Source organism: Argopecten irradians, chromosome 10 (assembly GCF_041381155.1).
Source record: "Argopecten irradians isolate NY chromosome 10, Ai_NY, whole genome shotgun sequence".
Taxonomy (NCBI): Eukaryota; Metazoa; Mollusca; class Bivalvia; order Pectinida; family Pectinidae; genus Argopecten; species Argopecten irradians.
Genome location: NC_091143.1, coordinates 26,596,223 through 26,616,524, shown reverse-complemented (window position 1 = coordinate 26,616,524; position 20,302 = coordinate 26,596,223). Strand labels below are relative to the sequence as shown.

Genomic DNA, 20,302 nt, shown 5'->3' with positions numbered 1-20,302 from the left:
TTTGTAATTAGTTTAGAGGTAACATTTCTGTTTAAATATTTTTAGTTGGTGCCTTACCTCTCTCCACTTTTTGTTTTCACATGCCGTCTTTTAGGATCTTTGTTTCCTAATGACCTTCTCCTTCAAAACGTCTCCCTTGACATCACCTCAATTTTGGCCTTCACTCTCTCTTCCTTGAGGGAAGTACCTAGGTTCTGTTCCCTAGCCGATATACACCATAGTTTATAAAAGTGATCGTTTCTACAACCCCGACTGGATTGTCAGTATATTGTGACCGAGTGGGATGTGGGTGTTCGGTTTCTGTGGCTGGCGACATGCTTCACTGAGATTGCAATATAAAAAGGGCAATAGTTGTTCCACCATTACAAGGAGTCACAACACGAATATACCACAGCCTCCCACAACACACTACACAATCTGAGTTACTGATTAGGCTGTAGGACCAGTCAAATATGTACAAAGTACAAAGGGAAGCAACCCCATTTGACGAATGCAATCAGAGGAGGAATACAACTATTTCCGCTGAAATTATTGCTTTGAATACAGTAAGTTTAAAATTTTCTAGGATCAAACATATATAACAACAAAAAATTAATGATGTCTTTATATCTTTATCAAACATGTGGTACAACAAAATTAAGAGAGAGAAACCATCAGCTATATACACAATAATATACAGAGATATTTTACAATATCTAAAGAAATTTATGGTGGTGCAAGAATGATACAGGAATGTCTTTAAACTTAACTACAATGTATGTGGTAGCAAATCTTACTGTTTATGTCATATCAAACATGTCTTAATCATGTCGCATTCTATCAAATTTTGTATTTTATATTTGCGTTTTAGAATATATGAAAATTACTGACCGTGATAAACGAAGTTTGTTACTAATCATATGAACCTTATAAATATTTTAGTAAAACCCTCATATTGTACATGTTTAATTTCCTGGATAACTTGCCTGATATATTATATGTATAAATAAGCGTACTGGTGTATATCGTGACATACTCTTAAAGTGCTTCCTTTTCCTTGTTTCCTCCTTTCACAGCCTAAGTTCTTACGAAAAAGGAAGTTATGTTTATTAGTATATTCGAGTGTACAGTGTGCGTTATTACTTGGTGGATGTGTACATGACATGAATCGACGGCTTTGTCAACAATCTGTGTAACGCACCAGCCAGACTAATGACAAAGAAGGATTGACAGCGGAAAAAATGTTAACAAGGTAATATTTACGTTGATATTGATCTGATTAGTCATCCCAATGCATACTATATTTAGTATTCTGTTCTACATTTGTAAGATGTTTGATAATAAAACTTGTAGTGATCACCAAGCTGTTATGCATTCAAGTGTGTGGCGGTTTTTTTTTATTCCCCCGCTTTCTCCGAAACGGGGGTTATTGATTTGGGTTTGTCCGTCTGTCTGTCCGTCTGTCTGTAACACTTCGTTTCCGTTTTCTGTAACAAATGTAAACCGATTTTCTTCAAACTTGGTGACATGCTAAGGTTAAATGCCTTAAGGGCTCGGCCATGTTCGATCGCGACTGTCGATGGACCTTATTTAGCGGAGTTATGGCCCTTTGAACTTCTAAAAACGTCATTTTCTACCATTTCTGTGCAATAAGTGTAACAAATGTAAACCGATTTTCTTTCAACTTAGTAATAAGGTTGAATGCCTTAAGGACTCGGTCAAGTTCTATCAACTCTTTCAGCGGATGTTATTTATGGCCCTTTAATTTACTAAAATTTTACTAACAAATGTTTAAACGAATATTGTTAAAACTCGGTAACAAAGTTAAATGCTTTAAGAGCTTAGCCAAGTTCAATAGCCACTTTTGGTATAACATGCAAAATGCTAGAGGCCATTTCCGTACAATAACTGTAATAGATATTAACCGATTTTCTTCAAACCTGGTAACAAAGTGAAATGTCTTACTTCCTAATAAGACTTCAGTTTATTTTTTTCATGTTTCAACCAAGGTTAAACTAACCTCAATAATGTTTACTACAATATGTTCTGTAAGCTGGGGATGGAAATTCCACGAATTTGCTTGTTCAAGAAGATTTTCTGTACCTTTTATGCTTTTAGTTTTTTTATTGATTAATTCACTCGCAATTAATAAATGCTCTATTTTCAACAGTATATGCATTTGAGATTTTTGTCAGAATAAAAGTCATTCTCGAAATTATTAAGTGGTTCGAAGAATACCGTGACTTCCAATCAATTCCTCATACATGGCAAATGATTGATAGTTTTAATTCAAGTCTTCTTTAAAATATAACCAGTCTAGCAATTCTTCCCGTATGTCATCTTTTACAGTATAAAACTGTTCATGACGGTAATGCCGTATATGCAATATTATGTGTGCAATGGTTGCTTGTGTGTTTTGGAGATTGCAGTATTGTGTGTTGTGTTTTTCCTATAATTAGTGGGAGAGGTAGCCTTTGCCGGCTGGTATGACGTTAGAATTGGACTTGGTGTCCCTATTGCATGATCGTAAAAGGCGGCTAATAATAGGATATTGTATTTTCTCTTTTTTACCTAACTTTCTTCTTCCTTACTCCTCCCTTCACACCTCTTTATGTCTGGCGTGACTGCCAATCAATTTCTCATACATGGCAAATGATTTATAGTTTTAATTCATGCCTTCTTTGCAGTATAACCAGTCTAGCCAATTTTCCCGTATGTCATCTTTTACAGTATAAAACTGTTCATTACGGTAATGCCTTATATGCAATATTATGTGTGCAATACTAGCATGTGTGTTTTATAGATTGCAGTATTGTGTGTTGTGCTCTTACATGTGTGATTCTAGTGGTATAAGAAATTTTCTTGGCATAGATTTAGATTATAAGACGCAGCCATATTGATGGCTTCTTTTTTGTCATTTGGGTGTGCTTGCTCGTTGTCTTCGGCGGCATGTATAAAGTACAAGAGTTCCGATATTACAAGCGAGCAGACACGAAACGAATATATATTCCAGTCTCTCACCAAAATATGCATACACATGAGAGGGTGTCCTGAACAGACCCTGACTGTTTATAGTACATTAATCTGATATACCAAACTCATTTTTGCAGTGTATGTATCTTCGCTGTGGTAACGATATTAGTTTTGAAGACGAAACATACATCAGCTGATAATGCGATTGAGTGTAAGTATAAACGGGATAGAAATGCTCGTCGTATTCTACAATATACTCATATTTATTCTTTGATGCGGCTATAACTGCAATAGCGTTACAATAAATTATATCATACAGTGTATGTTAAGATGTGGTTAGTATTTTCACTACGTGTTCTTTGGGATATGATTGGGGTATTTATTTTGTAATGTATTTGATAGTCTATTGGTAAAATTACCATTAATTGTTATTAAGAAAACATTTCATGTGAATAAGTAATCGAAGGTTTCACGGCATCCAAAATTATGTAAATAAAACACTACTTGTTCTAAAAGAGTACAAAAGTATTTATATTGTCATACAGACTCGCTATCACGATCACTGCTTACAGTTAGATTTCGAAATTGTGTTACGGAATATAAATAGTAAATATACAATTTGTTATACTTTTTACGCTGAATTAATTCTAAGAAACAGGTTGATGTTCTTAACAGTAAATAAGATAAGAACAAATACAATGCTTTAAGCAAAAAACATAGGATACCGTTATAGAGAAAATGTTTTATACATACAAATGTACATGTATATCATAAATATTTTGCATGTTTTCTTTTGAATGTTTTGAATTGGGAACCCTTCAATTTGATCTTTGTTTTGCTTTGTTATATCCTTTACATTGTAGTGAGACTACACTAACCTCATTATATATAGATACATAGCAACATAAATTTATTCTGACAACATAATGTACATGTAACTTGAACAGGATATAGCCCTATAGTAATTAGCTCTTAGAAATTTAGTACTTTTGTGGCTGCTTTTTGCAATGTAAACAGAGTTCGTATTCCAGTTGTTTAATTGTCCTATCGTGAACACTTTTTATTGGGGGACTATTTCAAGTATTCATACTTTCTCGGACTGTGTAAACGAGTGCTTTTCACATACAACATAGAATATTCTTTATACATTTTAAAATCATTTCCACGTGTACACGATCCCTGGTTAATCGAAAACAATTCTGCTACTTCCTTGTATTTCCAAGAAAAAATATTTCACACACTTTAATCATATCCCCTTTATATTTCACATAGCATCAGTAATTAGCAAAAAACCAACAGACGAAGTGAGATTTGTTTGTAGACGACGGAGTGATGGGGAGGTAAGAATGTTTTAAAATACATTTTATTTGAATATCAACTGTTTAATATCAGGTCAAAGCTGTGTTAAACAGAACCTTTAGGTTCATTGAAATGAAAAGATAATATTATAATTTTGTTCCGTGTTATAATCATATATTTACATTCTACAATATAAACAAAACCCAGGCAAAGTGAAGTATATGACGGCATAAACTGACACCCAAAACATGACCATTATGACGGTCACTAATGTTTGACGTGGTGACGTCAAGTGATCACCGCCGTAAAATTTGGCTGTTCCATCCTGTGGGATTAAATCGTCGTTGATAATTAACGGTTTTCCTGGTCTAGCTTAAGCAATGTTAAATGCAAGAGACCCAAAAAAGTGTTGATAATGTAAATATAAATTGGAATGTCTAGGTTTGCACTATGTTCCCGGCAACCACGGTTCTAGCCCCGTTTTGCCCGAAACGAGGTGCGCCGTGAAATTTTGGACGTTTTGTCTCTGTATTCAAGTTGAGCTAGGTCTTGTAAAGTTTTGCCACGGTATTTACGGGATTACGTGGTAGACCGTGAATATAGGGGAAGTGCTGTTTTCCTGAGGTTTTCCTGAAAAGGTGCACTACGGTTTTAAGCACGGTCTATCAAGGATACCACTACGTTCTCTCTAGGGGCCTGTTACGATCTGATGAGGTTCTGCTACGTTTTACCAAGTTTTGCGGAATTCAAGACACCTATACGTTTTTTCACGATTCCCGCCAAGGCTCGTTACTAGGGATTAAAGTCTGGTTGCTGGACCTTTTTCAGGAGCAATTGAAACAGAATTCCATTGGCCGAAATAGTCATTTCAAAACACGTTTTTAATTACAAAATGTGTTAATAATGTGAATAATAATATCTTAAACTTATCAGGTATAAATATATAATATTTATAGCAAGTGTTTTCTACACAAATATTTTTTTCTGTAATGGTCTCTCTTAATCTATGACCTTTTGTAACAATGAGCTTTTGTATAATTTGATGTTTAAATGTGTTTGATAATGACAATTCCTATCTATTAGTACAAAATAATTCCATGAAGTAAGCAAATATGTACCAGGCCCAGTGCATTGCTACTCATCCATATATTGCTTGCAACGTAAAATTAAAGACCGTAATAAGACGTAACATGCCGTATCTCGTCGGGCTTTCAACCGCTACAAGCCGTGATGTGCACTTGACAGAACGCATCAAAACGGTTCTTATCATCCACCTTGGCTTGCCGTCAAAACCTTGACAAACCTGGCCAAAACGGACACAAAAACGTGCAGGCAATATCTACACCAACCGTGATAAAACTGGAAGATAGTTTTACCGTGAGATGCTTAAAAAAGTCACGTGTTATGATTCTATATATAGTGCTATGATCCTATATTACGTCTTTTGATCATACATTACGTGTTATGATACTATAACTCATGTTATGATCACACAACAATACGCTTTATGATCATACGTGTTATGATCCTATAACACGTGATATGATCCTATAACACGTGATATGATCATATAACACGTGATATGATCCTATGATACGTGACGTATTACGTGACGTGACGTATATTACGTGTTACGATCATATCCTAGGGTTAAATAGAAGCGAGGGGACGGCACTGAATTACTGTTACTGAATATCTTATTTTTGTTCATACTTTTCATCATACTCTATTACTATGGAATTATCCACAAGACATAAGTCCAGGGATACACAAATGCACAATAAAGCCCATAAACACGGTAAATGTGTAATCTAAAATTCCAATATGGTAACGTTCTCAAAATTAACTAGTCTTTTACACAAGACGGTTACACATGCAAAGCCAAATCTTACATAACTTTCCAATTCATTCTTATTTATACATGATAAACGTAATTGCCGTAAGTGCCAATATACATCCTAAAAGAATTTCCATTTGTCATACAAGAGGGAGGAGCATCCCAAAACCTTATGAAACCTAAAATTAACATAATAACTGCGTGTAATTTTCATTTAAAATTTCATTTAAAAGAAACCGATGATATGTCTGCTAAACCATGCGAAAACCCATAAAACAGCGGACAGTATGTTCACTTAAAATTTAATAACAACACCAGAAGACTCATCACTATTTGATAACGATTTTCTTCTTCCCCTTGACATAACCTCATGTTTTAACTTCAGTTGACCGCTCAAAACACATCATCGTCTAGTCTATAAAAGTGGTTGAATCTGCTCCTGATAAGTCCTCAGTATAAAGGAAATTTATATTTCACTGCGAAATATATATAAAAGACAATGACCGTGTTATACTTATGTAACCCAGTTCGATCCCTTGTAGAGGCAGGTATTAATTATTGTAAATCCTACACCCTGTTACACTTACATAACAGAGCGATGGTTTTACAAATGTAAATATGTGTATCAGTTCTATCTGGTTTGTATAATATGACATTGGCAGGCTTTTTCTATTTTCATTTGTTCATGATGATTGGAAAACGGTTTACACGCATAATATGCATTGTGACGGTCAAGTGGTCAGGACTCCATATCCTGAACCAACTTGAAAATAACTAGTGGTAGCGCGGCTACCGCCACATAAGCATTTTAAGGATAGAAGACTCCAACCATAGACGACTTAGTTATACCATAGATACACCGGAATAGTTATAAATCCTGTTAGAAACAATGAGGATTCCAATATACAGATACAAACTTAGCCATTTATTAAGAAGACACATAAAATAAAGGTTCACAATTTCAGCAATATTTCACCGTCTCCATGCAAACATACTCATGATTCCATTCCAATTATCTATTTACTTTTTCATTATAATCCAGACTTCACATCAATAAATAAATTTTATCCAATAACGTGCTAACATAACAGTAACAGATGTATCTTTACAAAGTATTTCCAGCTTCTCAGTACCAAAGAAATTTCTAAAATTAATATGAATACAATGTAATCCCATAAATCAATCCTTACACATATTAACTACATGTAGCACGATAAACAAACATTACAAAATCAGGAACTGAGGAAATCACCTCTTTGTCTATCGTTACACACTAACAACAACAAACACAACCGACCTCTGAAATAAACAGGCGCAGACTGACTGGTTTCAAAGATCACGTCATCTATGGAACATAAGCACGTGAAGCGATCGCTGGATTCGCTGGAATTGGCTGGATCACTCGCTGGAAAATCTCTAACCAACATCAATAATCATACACAACACTGTTTATCTACTATAAATATTAATACACCAGATATAATTCTAATAACTCACTTTCATTTACATCACATGTTCAAAACATCGTCTGTAACAACCGCAAGCACTAATAATACAAAATACGAAACTAAGCTATCAGCTAGCTCCGCAGCTGTCATAACTACAATGGCTGTGCCAATAAGCAGAAACATGTGCTCAATACATCGATTACTTGACATTTGTACACAATAAATAGCAAGTAATCAGTTATCATTTATAGCATCTATTTATCTATCAACCATAAGTGATACATCCTTATCATAAATAAATTTAACTGCATCCACGGGCAAAACATCGTGTTGTCACAGTATTATAATGAAATTGGGATATTCCTTCTTTGTATCAACTTATTGATTTATAGTTCTGCTTTATCTAATCAGTTTTATAATATTCTAACTATTTATTATTTCTTTTTGTTGCTTTTAGTCCACATGTAATTGCGATCAATAATTATCTAACATTTTAAAGTCATATTTGATCTTATTTTATTTTAACAAGGAGCGCTTGTTCTGGAAATCTGTAAAACAGTCTGGAACAAATGTGATTCAAAATTTATGCAAGGATGACAGCACGGATCTGATCGACGCGAGGAAGAGATGTATAGATGAAAGTTATGGATTTGATCTTATAATCACAAGAGTAAATAACGACGATGAAGGCAGATATGAATGCATCGCTGGATCAAAAATGGAGATTATTGAAGCATATGATTTGAAAATAGAAAGTAAGACGTTTCTAACAGTATTTTCTATTAAATTGATATTTTATACTGAATTAGTTTGTCTTATTCAAGAATTGCTTTTCCTTTTTTAATTATTTTATGGTTTTATATTATACTAGAAAATGTTTCAATTATGTATCAGTATCAACACATTTTGTGATCACTAATGGAAACAATTTTTTTTCGTTAGATAATTTGTTTAAAAGTTTTAGACGTGTTTTCTTGAACACATATGATATACAGTTAATCAAGATATAAGATCTAATATTATGAGTCCAGGTGTTATATTACAGATGGCCAATTAATTTAGTTATCTCATAAATTTCTTCATGCGCAATTTCATTCTCTGAATTCTCTGAATCCACATTGGCAATTTGGCCACAGATCAATAAATCAAGAACAGTCATGAAAAATATGGAGCAACATTAATGAATAAAAAAGTGATGAGTCAATTGCTGTTTATTGCAAAACTAAATTAAATGGGACAATATCAAATGGTTATGATATAAAATGTCTGTGATTTTAGGAGAAGCCTATATTCCGGAGACAGCCTATACCAAAGATGTTATTATCTGGGAAGGTGGTACAGTCAAACTGTGGTGTAACGCATCAGGCTACCCGGTACCAGACATCGGATGGCAGATTGTACAAATGGAATCAAATGGCAGAGAATCAGTACATGATATCGGTAATCCTATCTCTTCTGTACATATTGAAGTAATTACGTCTTTGCATATCATATACTTAACCCCCTTGCGAGTAGCTATCTATAGTGACGTCATCATTTTGAGAGCGAAATTCACGTAGTTTTCTCTGAAAAGTATGACGTTATGCACGCAAACGAATGACCTCACAACTAAAACCTACCTGTAAGGTTAGATAAGTCTTTTAAAATATGCAGAGATAGAGTAGGATAAGAATGACAGATATATGAAAGATATACTAGTATACATGTTGGTATTGAAGTATGAATAGTGTTATTTTGAAAATTCATTTTTACAGATATCTTGTTTTATGTTCATAAGAAAAAAAATAACGGTCGATAAGTATAGATATTCGCAAAATTGACAAAACCAATGTTTTCTTTAATGAAATAATAATATTACACAGTTTTCCCAATAACCCATTTTTTTGCTCAGAACAGCTGTATATATTACCCTTACTCCCTAAATAACCTTTACAATATTTGGTAGATTCATCGTTTCACAGAAAAAGTTCTGAAAGTTCTGATGACTTCCTTTTTCTAAAAGTGTGCAGTTTAAAAGAAAAAGTTGCTGTTTCTAAAACTATCATAAAAATAGGGGGTTAGATTGCTCGATGTTTTGTCCCGATTGAAAATTTGTTATTCTTCAGCATTTTTTGCTAAATAGTCAAATCAATTCACAAAAATGTAAAAAAAAAGGTTATGACTGCAACCTTTAATACTGATCATTTTAATCTCGGTGAACCAAAAAAAGAATAATCGCAAAAGTTTACTTATAAATAAAGCTATAAAAATATTTTAGCACCGGCGAGTTAAGTTAAAATATTCAAGTAAAAAGTGTGATTTTACCCCTCCTCAAAGTGTCAGAAATGCACCTTTTCCAAAATGGCGACAAAATTAGTAATTTCTTAAATATTGTGTATAAAAAATCTACAACCAATAGAAGTATTTTTTTTCATAAGGCAACTTGTTACAAAATGAGATAATAAGTTTTTGAAAACCACAAAAACTCTTTGATAAATGTTGAAACGAGACTTAAACCTCACCGGAGCCTATTTACTACAATTGGGATAGCAAGACCAATTTTAACACTGTAGCTGCATGGCAGGTTTTAAAAAATTCCTTGTAAATATTCAGTTCGGGTTGAATAACTGTTAATAACTATATAATTTTGGCATAATTCCAAATGTTTTAAAATTCATTACGTTTTATAGAATAAAAATAGAATAAAATTATTTCAGTACTATACGGAAGTAAACAACAATGACATGGGATGATGATAGAACAATTGCAAATTTAAAAAACCCACTTTTCTAAAGTAGCTAAGATTTCAAGTCAATCTTCATCATTTTTGAGTTAATGAATAATTTAGTTTGATCTAAACACTTATTACTGCATACATGTATAGGTCAGGTTTTATTTCTGTTAAGGTATACAAGGACAGTTGTTAAAGATCCAGAACGTATCACGTCATTGTGATGACTGGTATAGATGTACTGCTTCCAACAAGCTCTCGCGGATCCCAGTCAGCCGTGATATCAAAATACATGTAAACTGTAAGATCACCTCATTGTATGTTATAAATGATGTATAATTAGTCAGTTTTTTAATTAATAGAGGCTTTTTATTGTATTTATCCTTTTTAGATAAATATATAATATAAAATTGTTTTCATCCTTGATAATCCACGGGTAACTATTACTTTCGTTTTATCCACCCCATGAACATTTATTAGTCAAATTTAAGTCATTTCAGATTAAATAAACTGACCAATCAGAGACCTGCAGAGACATCTTTTGGTGATTAGGGCGACTCCACTTCAAAGACACACAGTCATCCATAGTGTATCGTTATTCAATTGTTTGATACACATCAAAGGACCAAAGTATCTCTCACATGAGGTGACACCCATAGACGATTCGGTTTAAATACGAAATATTCAAGGGGTGGATAAAACAATAGTAGTCGTAACTGCTGGATTATCGAGGAAGCCTTGTTTTACATTTTATTCAGTGAATAGAATAGATTTAGATAGCCAGCGTTTTTAACTCGATCTTAAATAATTGACCACGGTTGTCAAGGTTTAAAATATTTATAAAAATCTGTCTCTTTCCGTTATATTAGTATTTTGTGTAAATAGCTTCGTTGTGGCGCATTTAATACCAACTGAATCACATTCACATTGCTTGGAGTATACAGTGTAGTTATCTGTATCATTGGTAGCGCTATTCATTTAAAAAGAACGATATCACAAGGGGACACGACTATATTACACTCCATCAAAACATGAACACTTTCACAACTTGTGTATACATATCAGTGGCAAGAGCGACACTCCTAAATTTATTAGAGCTATTTTTTGTTATTCGTATTTTGGAAATTCTACAGGAAATGGCCAGGAAAATCTGAGTAATGGGTCAAAACTAACAACAACACTATTGCCAAATTAATTTGCGAAAACAAAACGTTAATAGTAGTGCGAAAAATATTTCATAAATAGCTAGTTTCACAGTGCTTATACAACCGTTTTTCAGCAAATTTTCTTTATCAATCAACATTTTATTTTCAGTTGGTGCCATGGCTGACCTCGATGTATACAGCGGTGACCAATGTGGGACAGATACAGATGATCTCGGGGAGAAACTCCGAGTAAACAACTCCGGAAGTTATTACATTGAGAAGAAAGAAGGAGATGAAGTTTCTCTGGTGTGCAGTGGTTCTGGATCTCCTAATGCTACCATAGACTGGTTCATATATCAGGGGGATATTCTGATAAAGATATCAACACTGGGACTTGGAAATCAAATCGTTAATACCAACGAAATCGGATCCTTTGTTCCTTCAATCTGTCTATCGCTATTCCAGGATGAGCGGAGATTTAAACTTAAATTTAGAATTTTCGACGATAAATTTGCAAAATATATTTGTAGAGCCTCAAATGAATACGGCGTCGATGAAACGACAATTACAATAAAGAAAACGCCTTGACATAACTTAAGATATCACTGTAAATTGGAACACATTTTTTTTATATAATTTCAATATATCGGCATGGAATAAAATATATTGTATTTTTTACACATGTGTTGTGTTTAAAAACATATTCAGCTTGACATATGGCTACCTTATTTATTGGTATTACGTGGTAATCTGTCTGAAGCTCTTGAATTAACTATAGTGAGAACACAAATTATATTAGAGCAACTTCCATCCATTGCATTAAACTCATGTTAGTTCTCCTTATTTAATGTCGTTTTAAAATGCAAAGTGTGGTCCATAAGATATATTTTATGAAATGAAAGATTATTCACTTTCATTAAGTGTTAAGAATTGAATAATTCTTTATTTCAATACGTTTTTAAATAATTGTATATTTTTATTGTTTCGCATTTCAATAGTTCAAACAGTGCAAATGATGAACGGGTCGCTCTGTCATCAGCCTCATTCAACATAAAAGAATTATGGCCGGCCTCCCTCCTACCTACCAAATTAACATAATTGATTGCTGCACGGACAAATCCAAAAACACCTATTCGACGAAATTCCAATCAACTTAATTATTTTCCTCTTTATACCTCATCAAATAAAAAATAAGTGTTTCCCTATGTAACGTCCCACAGAAACTCTCTCTGATCCGGGATATTTATGATTTTGTCCAAGATAGTTTTTTTCGAGAAAGTGTTCCTGAAGGTTTTTTCGTTCAACGAGATGTGTTATTGCCATCATATTTTATACAAGAGGCCCATGGGCCTTAGCGGTCACCTCAGTTCGAATATAGAATGACACAAAGAAATATGAACACTATGTATTGACCTATCATGCCCTTTACATCAATCAGTGATTTTATAAATTTGACTTTTTAATCTATAAAGAATATTTGGTTCCATCAAATATGTGAATTCTAAACAAAGATTTTTGAAATTTGAGTCATTTTGACAGTGTTTGGTCCCGCCCCACCGGTCCCTGGGGTTCAGCGCGGACTGTTATGGATATGTTAAAATACTATTTCTCAGGCCAAGTTTCTAACCAAGTTTGATTCATTTCCTATGGAAATTGAGCAAATAATGCTGATAAATGTATTATTCCTACATAACATATAACTATAGTAAACTTGACCCCTTCCACAGGGGGAAACGCTAGACACCGTGGTCATATAATTCACAATTTTAGTAAAGGACCTTAAGACCTTTTTATCTATGAAGAGTATTTAATTCTACCATTTCTGGAATTTCAGACGAAGATTTTTGAAATCATAGCCTATATGACCGCTTTTGGCCCCAACCATTAAGCCCCTGGGGGCCATGGACCATATAATTCACAATTTGGTTGACCTTTGGCCATGAAAGGATATTGCAACATATTTGGTTCAGTCGTTTTGGAGAAGAAGTCAAAAATGTAAATGGTTTATCACCATACAACGTACGACGGATGACGACGGACAAAAGGCGATTAAAATGGATTTCGCGCCGATGAAAGCCTGACAGTTCGCCTCTTCAAAGCATGAACTAATAAATCTTAAAATAGTCCCTTATAGTTTTTCAATATATGAAATTCACTATCATTACTGTAAAGGTTTATAGATATTACCAACCTAATTCAAAATATTATCAGACTTGTTATTAAAATTTTCATCACCTAGTTATGCAATAAGTAGGAAAAGTTTGTCTAAAAATATTTATTTGCTTTCTCATATACTTCAACTCAATTGGGTTATAGATACATTGCATTTTATTTACTCTTATTCCTAAATGAATGTCTTCTTCATTCTTCATTCTCCTTTGACATCGCAAAGAGACACCACAATCTAAAAAAGTGGTAGTTTCTAGTTTTGCATAGCGCTCATCAGAAACGGTGTGGCCCGACTGGTTTGCCTATTGTATAATGTGACAGGATGGAGTGTGTTGCCTGTTCTTTGAAAGTTTCAGTGAAATACCAATATAAAAAGAGGAAGAGTTCCACTATTATGACGAGACACATCACGAATTTACCACAGCCTCCCAAAGCATACAGCACATTAACACACCGATATATACAGCGGTGACCAATGTGGGAGAGATACTGACGATCTCGAGGAGAAACTCCGAGTAAACAACTACGGAAACTATTACATTGAGGAAAAAAAACAAGGAGAAGAAGTTTCTGTGGTTCGGTGTGGTTCGGGATTCCCTAATGCTACCGTAGACTAGTTCAGATATCAGGGAGATTAATCTGATAAAGACTGGGACTTGGAAATTAAATCATCAATACAAAAGAAGTCGGGTCCTTTGTTCCTGTAATATGTCCGTCGTTTTTCCAGGACGAGCAGAGATTTCAACTTACATTTTTTAGTTTTTGACGAGAAATTTGTGACGTATGTGTGCAGGGCTTCAAATAAATATGGAGTCGATGAAATGAAAACTGTATAAAAGAGTAAATCAGGCGCTCCTTTTCGCAAAACTCGCACGCTGATTGGTTAGTTATATTGTGGGATGCTGAAGCCCCTCTTATCAGTGGATTTTGAAGAGAAAGCTAAATTTTAAGACTTTTCATTCAGATTTTTTAACATATTGAAAAAGGGGCAAATATGGGGTTACGTGGCAAGTGCTTTTTGGTAACCCCACATTTACCCCCTTTTTTTCAATACGTTTATTTTTAAAATTTGTACCATGTATTTTTGATTATATTGTTTTACTGTTGAATAAACATATTTAATTTAATAAAGTCAGCCTACTTTAGATTGACCATTTTCTTTCATATTTATCGTTGTGTTATTCTTGAGACAGTGTGTAGATGTAACAATACAATATACAGGGTTCGTATAAACATCAATGTTATGTCGTAATTCGGGTTTAAAATATACGTCTATTGTGTCTTTTATTATTCTTACCTATCGTCTCAACAGTATGAAAACAAATTTAAATTTTGTCGTGTATTAAGCAATTCAATAAAAAAAAATTAATTACGTAAGATTTGTTTTGGGTTTTTTGTTTTTGTTTTTTGTTGTTTTTTTTATGCCGTTCCGCACAGATTTCGTTATAGATGTTGTTGAATTCATATATAATCTAAATAATTTCGGTGAAATTTGCCATATTTTCATTTATATCTGCGCTTTTCACTTTGAGTTTTCTTTCTTGATTTTAAATTGTGGGCGATGAGTATGTGAGAAGAAGTGGACGTTATGGATGAAAATATTGTGTGGTATTTTTGTTCTTCTAAAATCTCCCCCCCCCCCCTTGTTTATTACATGTATCACATACTGTTAAACACCTTGTTGCTTAGAATTCGCAAAAACTCTTTATGCGACAAAGATTCAGCTTCAATTGTATATAATAATTACCTATCCATCGCGAATAAGAAGTTAATCTGTCTTTCAGGTTAAAAGCGTGAAATCGGCGTGAAAATCAGTTGATAAACAGTATACATATACCTGTGTATCGAGAGATAGAAATAAAAACCAAAGATACAAGTAGATGCTAAAAGTATTCTTAAGTATTAATATTCCCTACATATTATATGTATTTGTACTTGATTTTCCTGATCTCATCTATTGACGGATTTCGACCAAATTTGGTGTACTCATAGTGAATTGTCTACAGTTTCAGCTCATAATATTTACATAATTTTCCTTTAGGTACTTTTTTTCGGAAAGTAGTATTTTATAACCAAGAAAAACATTTTCGTTGTCATTTTGGTAAGAACAATGGAACAAAGGAAACGACGTCATAAAGTTTGAATGGTGCACAAAAATGATATTTTGAGAACGAAACATCGGAAAAATTATGCAAAAATTATTACCTGAAAATGTAGATAATAATTATCTACAAATTTGGTTAAAATTCATCAATAGACGTGAAAAGAAAATTGAAAGAAAAAATATTTAAATAGTACATTGTATATACAGGGCAAAAATAACGATGACGAATACTTTTCGCACGGTACTGCACAAATAACTTGTACCACCTGTACCGTTTTCATGTCATATCTTACCGTTATTTACAAAGTGCAGCTCGGGCCTAGCTAAAATGTTTTGACCTAGTAATCACACTTGACTTATGCATAAGCAAGTTATCACATTACATTTTGTTGAAGAATCAAAAATCAACTTGACCAAATATCGATTCGACGGAAATGTCTTATATAACGTACAATTTGACTGGTCTTAATTTTGTTGTCAATTATGCAATTTTTATACATCGATTTACAAAGGAGAAATTATTTTCTTGCAAAATGATATTTATGTTTGAATGATCAAATTGCCGCTGGTGATGAAATTTTGTTTTAATCAAAGTATAATCTCGCTTTTAAATAGCTCATTTGGGGAGGAAGTTCATTTGTTCATATCCTTCTATGTACAATGTAAGCATAAGGTTGAAGCATAGTTTGACATAAAATTGTCGACGCTTTATTTCTATTTTAAATGTTTTATTGTATTCTATTCTATTACCGAGATGGAGCTTGGAATTGTGTCGAGCACCGAAACAAACCTTGTATTGTAACATACTAACCGTGTATTCTGTTTATCTTGCAACCATTATGGCATTCAAAACGACAGAGAAATGCCATAGTCCAGGTGCCAACCAGAAAACCCAAAAATATAGTTCGCATAAAATGTTTTTGCTGATTATGTTGCAGTAGGATGTGCTTAATCATAATCCGAATGATGCCACCTCGGCATATTTGGGGAATTGAAAATATTCAAGATGGCCGCCATGAACGCTCTCAAAAACGGTATTGATAAAATAAATTAGAGTTTAACTGTAACGTAATTGCAAAAGATAAGTTTTCTTTCTTAATTTTGCAAGACAGATACATATTCTTTGATAGAAACTAAAATTCGATAAAAACTAATTTTTCAGAATCAGTTATTTTACGTCATTATTTTGTCGAAAAATTAACAATATTACTTGTATTGCGTAACGTTAAACAGAATATCATATTTAAGGACGATCATTCCGGAAAAAATATTTACTACATCACACAAACTGTTTACGAATGTCCTGCAGATAGAACACCTGTGCATGATCGTAAAAGGCGACTTAATTTAGGATATCTTTTCTTTTTTATCCTGGGTTAAGGAATAGTAGCCAGAGCTTCCCCACAAGGGCGAGCGATCAACTGCGCAAAGTGAGGTGATGTCAAGAGAGACGTAAAGAAGAAGAAAAGCAGTTAGGAAGATGTGAAAGAAAATATCCTAAATTTTGTCGCATTTTAAGATATTATGCAATAGAAGGCAGAGGGTAAAATTATAATGCCCTACCTACAGGCCAAAAAACAACGGTGGGGCGGCCAGAATTACAACAACCAAGATTTACGAACAATATAAACTAATTTTAGCATATAGGAAGCATACACGCATCATATCAATATTCTTTGAAATAAATTAGTTAGTACTTCTTTCTCAAACAGCTAGACATACAATTAATACCAATTTAAATGCTAAAAAGGATTTACATCTATTGCAATTTGACACATGTTTATGTGTATGCAATATCAAATACTTTGCTTTCATACAATAGACTTTATTAGTCTTACAAATTGCCTATTAGATTGTTTTTTTTTATTTTAAAAAAAAACTGTCATGTGACTAAGTCACATGCAACTTGTTGTAATATGATTTAAAGGCCAAGAGAAGTCGTTGATAATGCATTTAAGAATTTACTATACTTCCAGAAAAAAATGATATGATCATTTTATAAGATTTTATAAAACCAAGCCCTTTGTTTTAAACACTATAGTTTATACTGTTTTGGTAGTGACAAAACGTTTTAATAATCCCGAATAACAGAAATAAGGACAACTATCTTGTCTTATAACCCAACCCTAAACACTTATTTAGATTAATGTTAATTAAGGATTAACTTGAAAAGATTAACTAGTTAAAACGATGTTATGAAGAACTGTATAACACAAAAATCTGAGTGTACTTTAAATAACTGCGAAGCTGTTTATGATGAGAGTACACACAGGTTTTTGTGTTATATCTCCATAATATAACAACTCTATTCAAATTAATCCCAATAATTCAATTTACTAAAGATAATCTCTTCTATATTCAAAATTCATTTTGGGACTCTTTTGGCTATGAAATCATTACTCCGTCATCTCAGCCAATCAGAAGCAACGTTACAAACGGCGAAGCCATTGTTTTCATTTATGGGCTGATAAAGTAAATTGTAAGCAAATGAAAATGCTCGTAACAAGCAAAATTGAATTGAATTATTTAAGAATAAATTGATACCCACATCCATTTACATACAATAATATGAAGACTTGTGTGTATTATGTATTGACCTAGATAAAGATCTATTTCCTATCTTCATGATCCTGGCTGTTAATAGGACGTTAAACTAATACCCAAACCTCAATATGGTAAATGTTATTAAATTGCATGGGATTCCAAAACGCCCCCACCCTGGCACATTATACTAACAACGGACAAACCAGTCATTTCACTCCCTTTATTAAAAAGATGTTCAACTCCATTTATTAAATTAAACATTTTTTAAAAAGTTTTTTAAAAAAAGAAGAAGATTTTTGAGTAATGCAATCAAACATCCCACAGAAAGATTTTTCATGTTCATTATATTGGAATGTTGTCATTTTGGACTCCAATATCAAATTAACTAAAACTTATTTTCTAATACATGTATAACCAATAAATTACACAAAACCAGGTTAAAAATATAAATATCATAAACCATTAAGAACAACAAATTCAATTTGGCTTTCGAAAAATATCAAAATTAACATATAATAAGTATAACATTTTTATCTGGTAACTACTTTGGAAATAAATGAAATGAATGTATCATTTTCCTTTACAGTTGCTATATCTTTCTACTGATATCGTTGTCAAATATATTGTACATTAAAATGGGTAAAGAAAACGGTTTCGTCGAAGTACTGAATCATATGTTTTAGTGACATTTTGATGCTTCAATGTTTTATCGCCCCATAACATCTTTGTGCATCTCAATTATATTCAAACTGGTTACGAAACAAAGGTATCCATTCTATATTAAATAATAATTGAATATCTGTCTTGAAAGTTTGCCCGGTTGCTCTATGTGTAGGGCATACTAATTGTACCTGCTGTCTCTTCATTATCGTAAAAGGCGACTAAATTTTGGTATCTTTTCTTTTTCTTCCCAACATTGCTGCCTAACTTTTGTTAGAGTTGAACTCTCGCCCATTTGGGGAATACATCTCCTGGCCGAGCCTCACATTACTCTAAAATGTCGCAGTCTCTGGTCAGCACAAAGGGAATGGGGACGACTGTTTGCCCCTTGTCATTTTAATGTGACCGGGTGGGTTGTGATTAATAGAATCTTCCTCTACCTAGAGGGTGTGACAACGAAATCACAACACGAGGGGTAATTCATGAACGTCTAACCTGAGGCTTGCCTCACTAATATATATATATAAGGAGACACAACACCAATGAAATACCGTAGCCTCCCAAGGCATTCGGAGCACAAGCAACATATCGTATAGTAGAAGCCGTCCTCAAATGACTTTAGCTGTTAATAGAACGTTTTCAATTTTCTTATCAAGTTTGTCCAGTAAACGATTCAGCTTAATTTCTCTATCAATATGGTATATCTTGGTAGACTTTTAGCTTGATTCTGAACTGTTTCTTACATATTGAAGCATACAAAACATCGTTATTACATGTTATACCTTCAAATATTTAGGCAATACACTATGTTTATATTTAAATAAAAAGTTATTCTTGTTTTTATAAATAAATTCAATTTCAAGAAGTGTGTATTTTCATTTTATGATAAGGATGTATTGCATAATAAACTAGTTTGTTTGTCGTTTTTTTTATTATTATTAAACTAACGTCATGTTAACAGGCATGGTCATGTTGAGACGGCCTCTAATGTATGCGCTGTGTTGCGTTATAAAGGGCGGGTGTGTTTTTGCGAGACTGGTATATTTGTGTTGTGTCTTCTTGTATAGCGGAACCTTTGGAACTCTTGCCCTTTGTTATATCACTGAAGCATGCCATCAAGACATGCAATACAACCCTCCCAGTCAAATTATACTGACAACGGACGAACCAGTCGTCCCACTCCCGGTATGCTGAACACTAAGCAGGAGCAGAAACTACCACTTTTATAGACTTTGGTGCGTCTCCGCCAAGGGACCAAACCCAGAACCTTTTTCATAGGGACGAGTGCTCAACCGAAAGCCCAAAGTGAGGCGTTGTCAAGGGAGACGTTAGGAGTCAGACGTCAGTTAGGAAGAATATAAAAGATAAGATCATACATTTAGTCGCCTATCACGATCATGAAATAGGTGCAGCAGGTACAATACTAACACCCTA

At 33.5% G+C, this 20,302-nt stretch overlaps 1 protein-coding gene across 2 annotated transcripts; it reads left to right on the top strand.

The window, feature by feature from the left end:
* The first annotated feature begins 1,039 nt into the window (after positions 1 to 1,039).
* LOC138333510 (neurotrimin-like) lies at positions 1,040 to 12,069 on the top strand. Of its 2 annotated transcripts, XM_069281932.1 has the most exons (7): positions 1,044 to 1,231; positions 3,090 to 3,163; positions 4,225 to 4,292; positions 8,066 to 8,291; positions 8,815 to 8,976; positions 10,422 to 10,547; positions 11,561 to 12,069. In XM_069281932.1, exons 1-7 carry the CDS (start codon positions 1,221 to 1,223, stop codon positions 11,977 to 11,979), a joined length of 1,086 nt encoding a protein of 361 aa, XP_069138033.1. In that variant the 5' UTR covers positions 1,044 to 1,220; the 3' UTR covers positions 11,980 to 12,069. The 2 variants fall into 2 exon arrangements, with proteins under 2 accessions (XP_069138034.1, XP_069138033.1); XM_069281933.1 differs by lacking the exon at positions 10,422 to 10,547 and having other exon boundaries at positions 1,040 to 1,231.
* The last annotated feature ends 8,233 nt before the right edge of the window (positions 12,070 to 20,302 follow it).

Bases quoted from the DNA above. Each gene is read 5' to 3' on its own strand.
- LOC138333510 (XM_069281932.1), top strand. The intron at 3,164-4,224 runs GTAAGTATAAAC...TATTTCACATAG, and splicing joins AGCTGATAATGCGATTGAGT to CATCAGTAATTAGCAAAAAA. The intron at 10,548-11,560 runs GTAAGATCACCT...TTTTATTTTCAG, and splicing joins TATCAAAATACATGTAAACT to TTGGTGCCATGGCTGACCTC.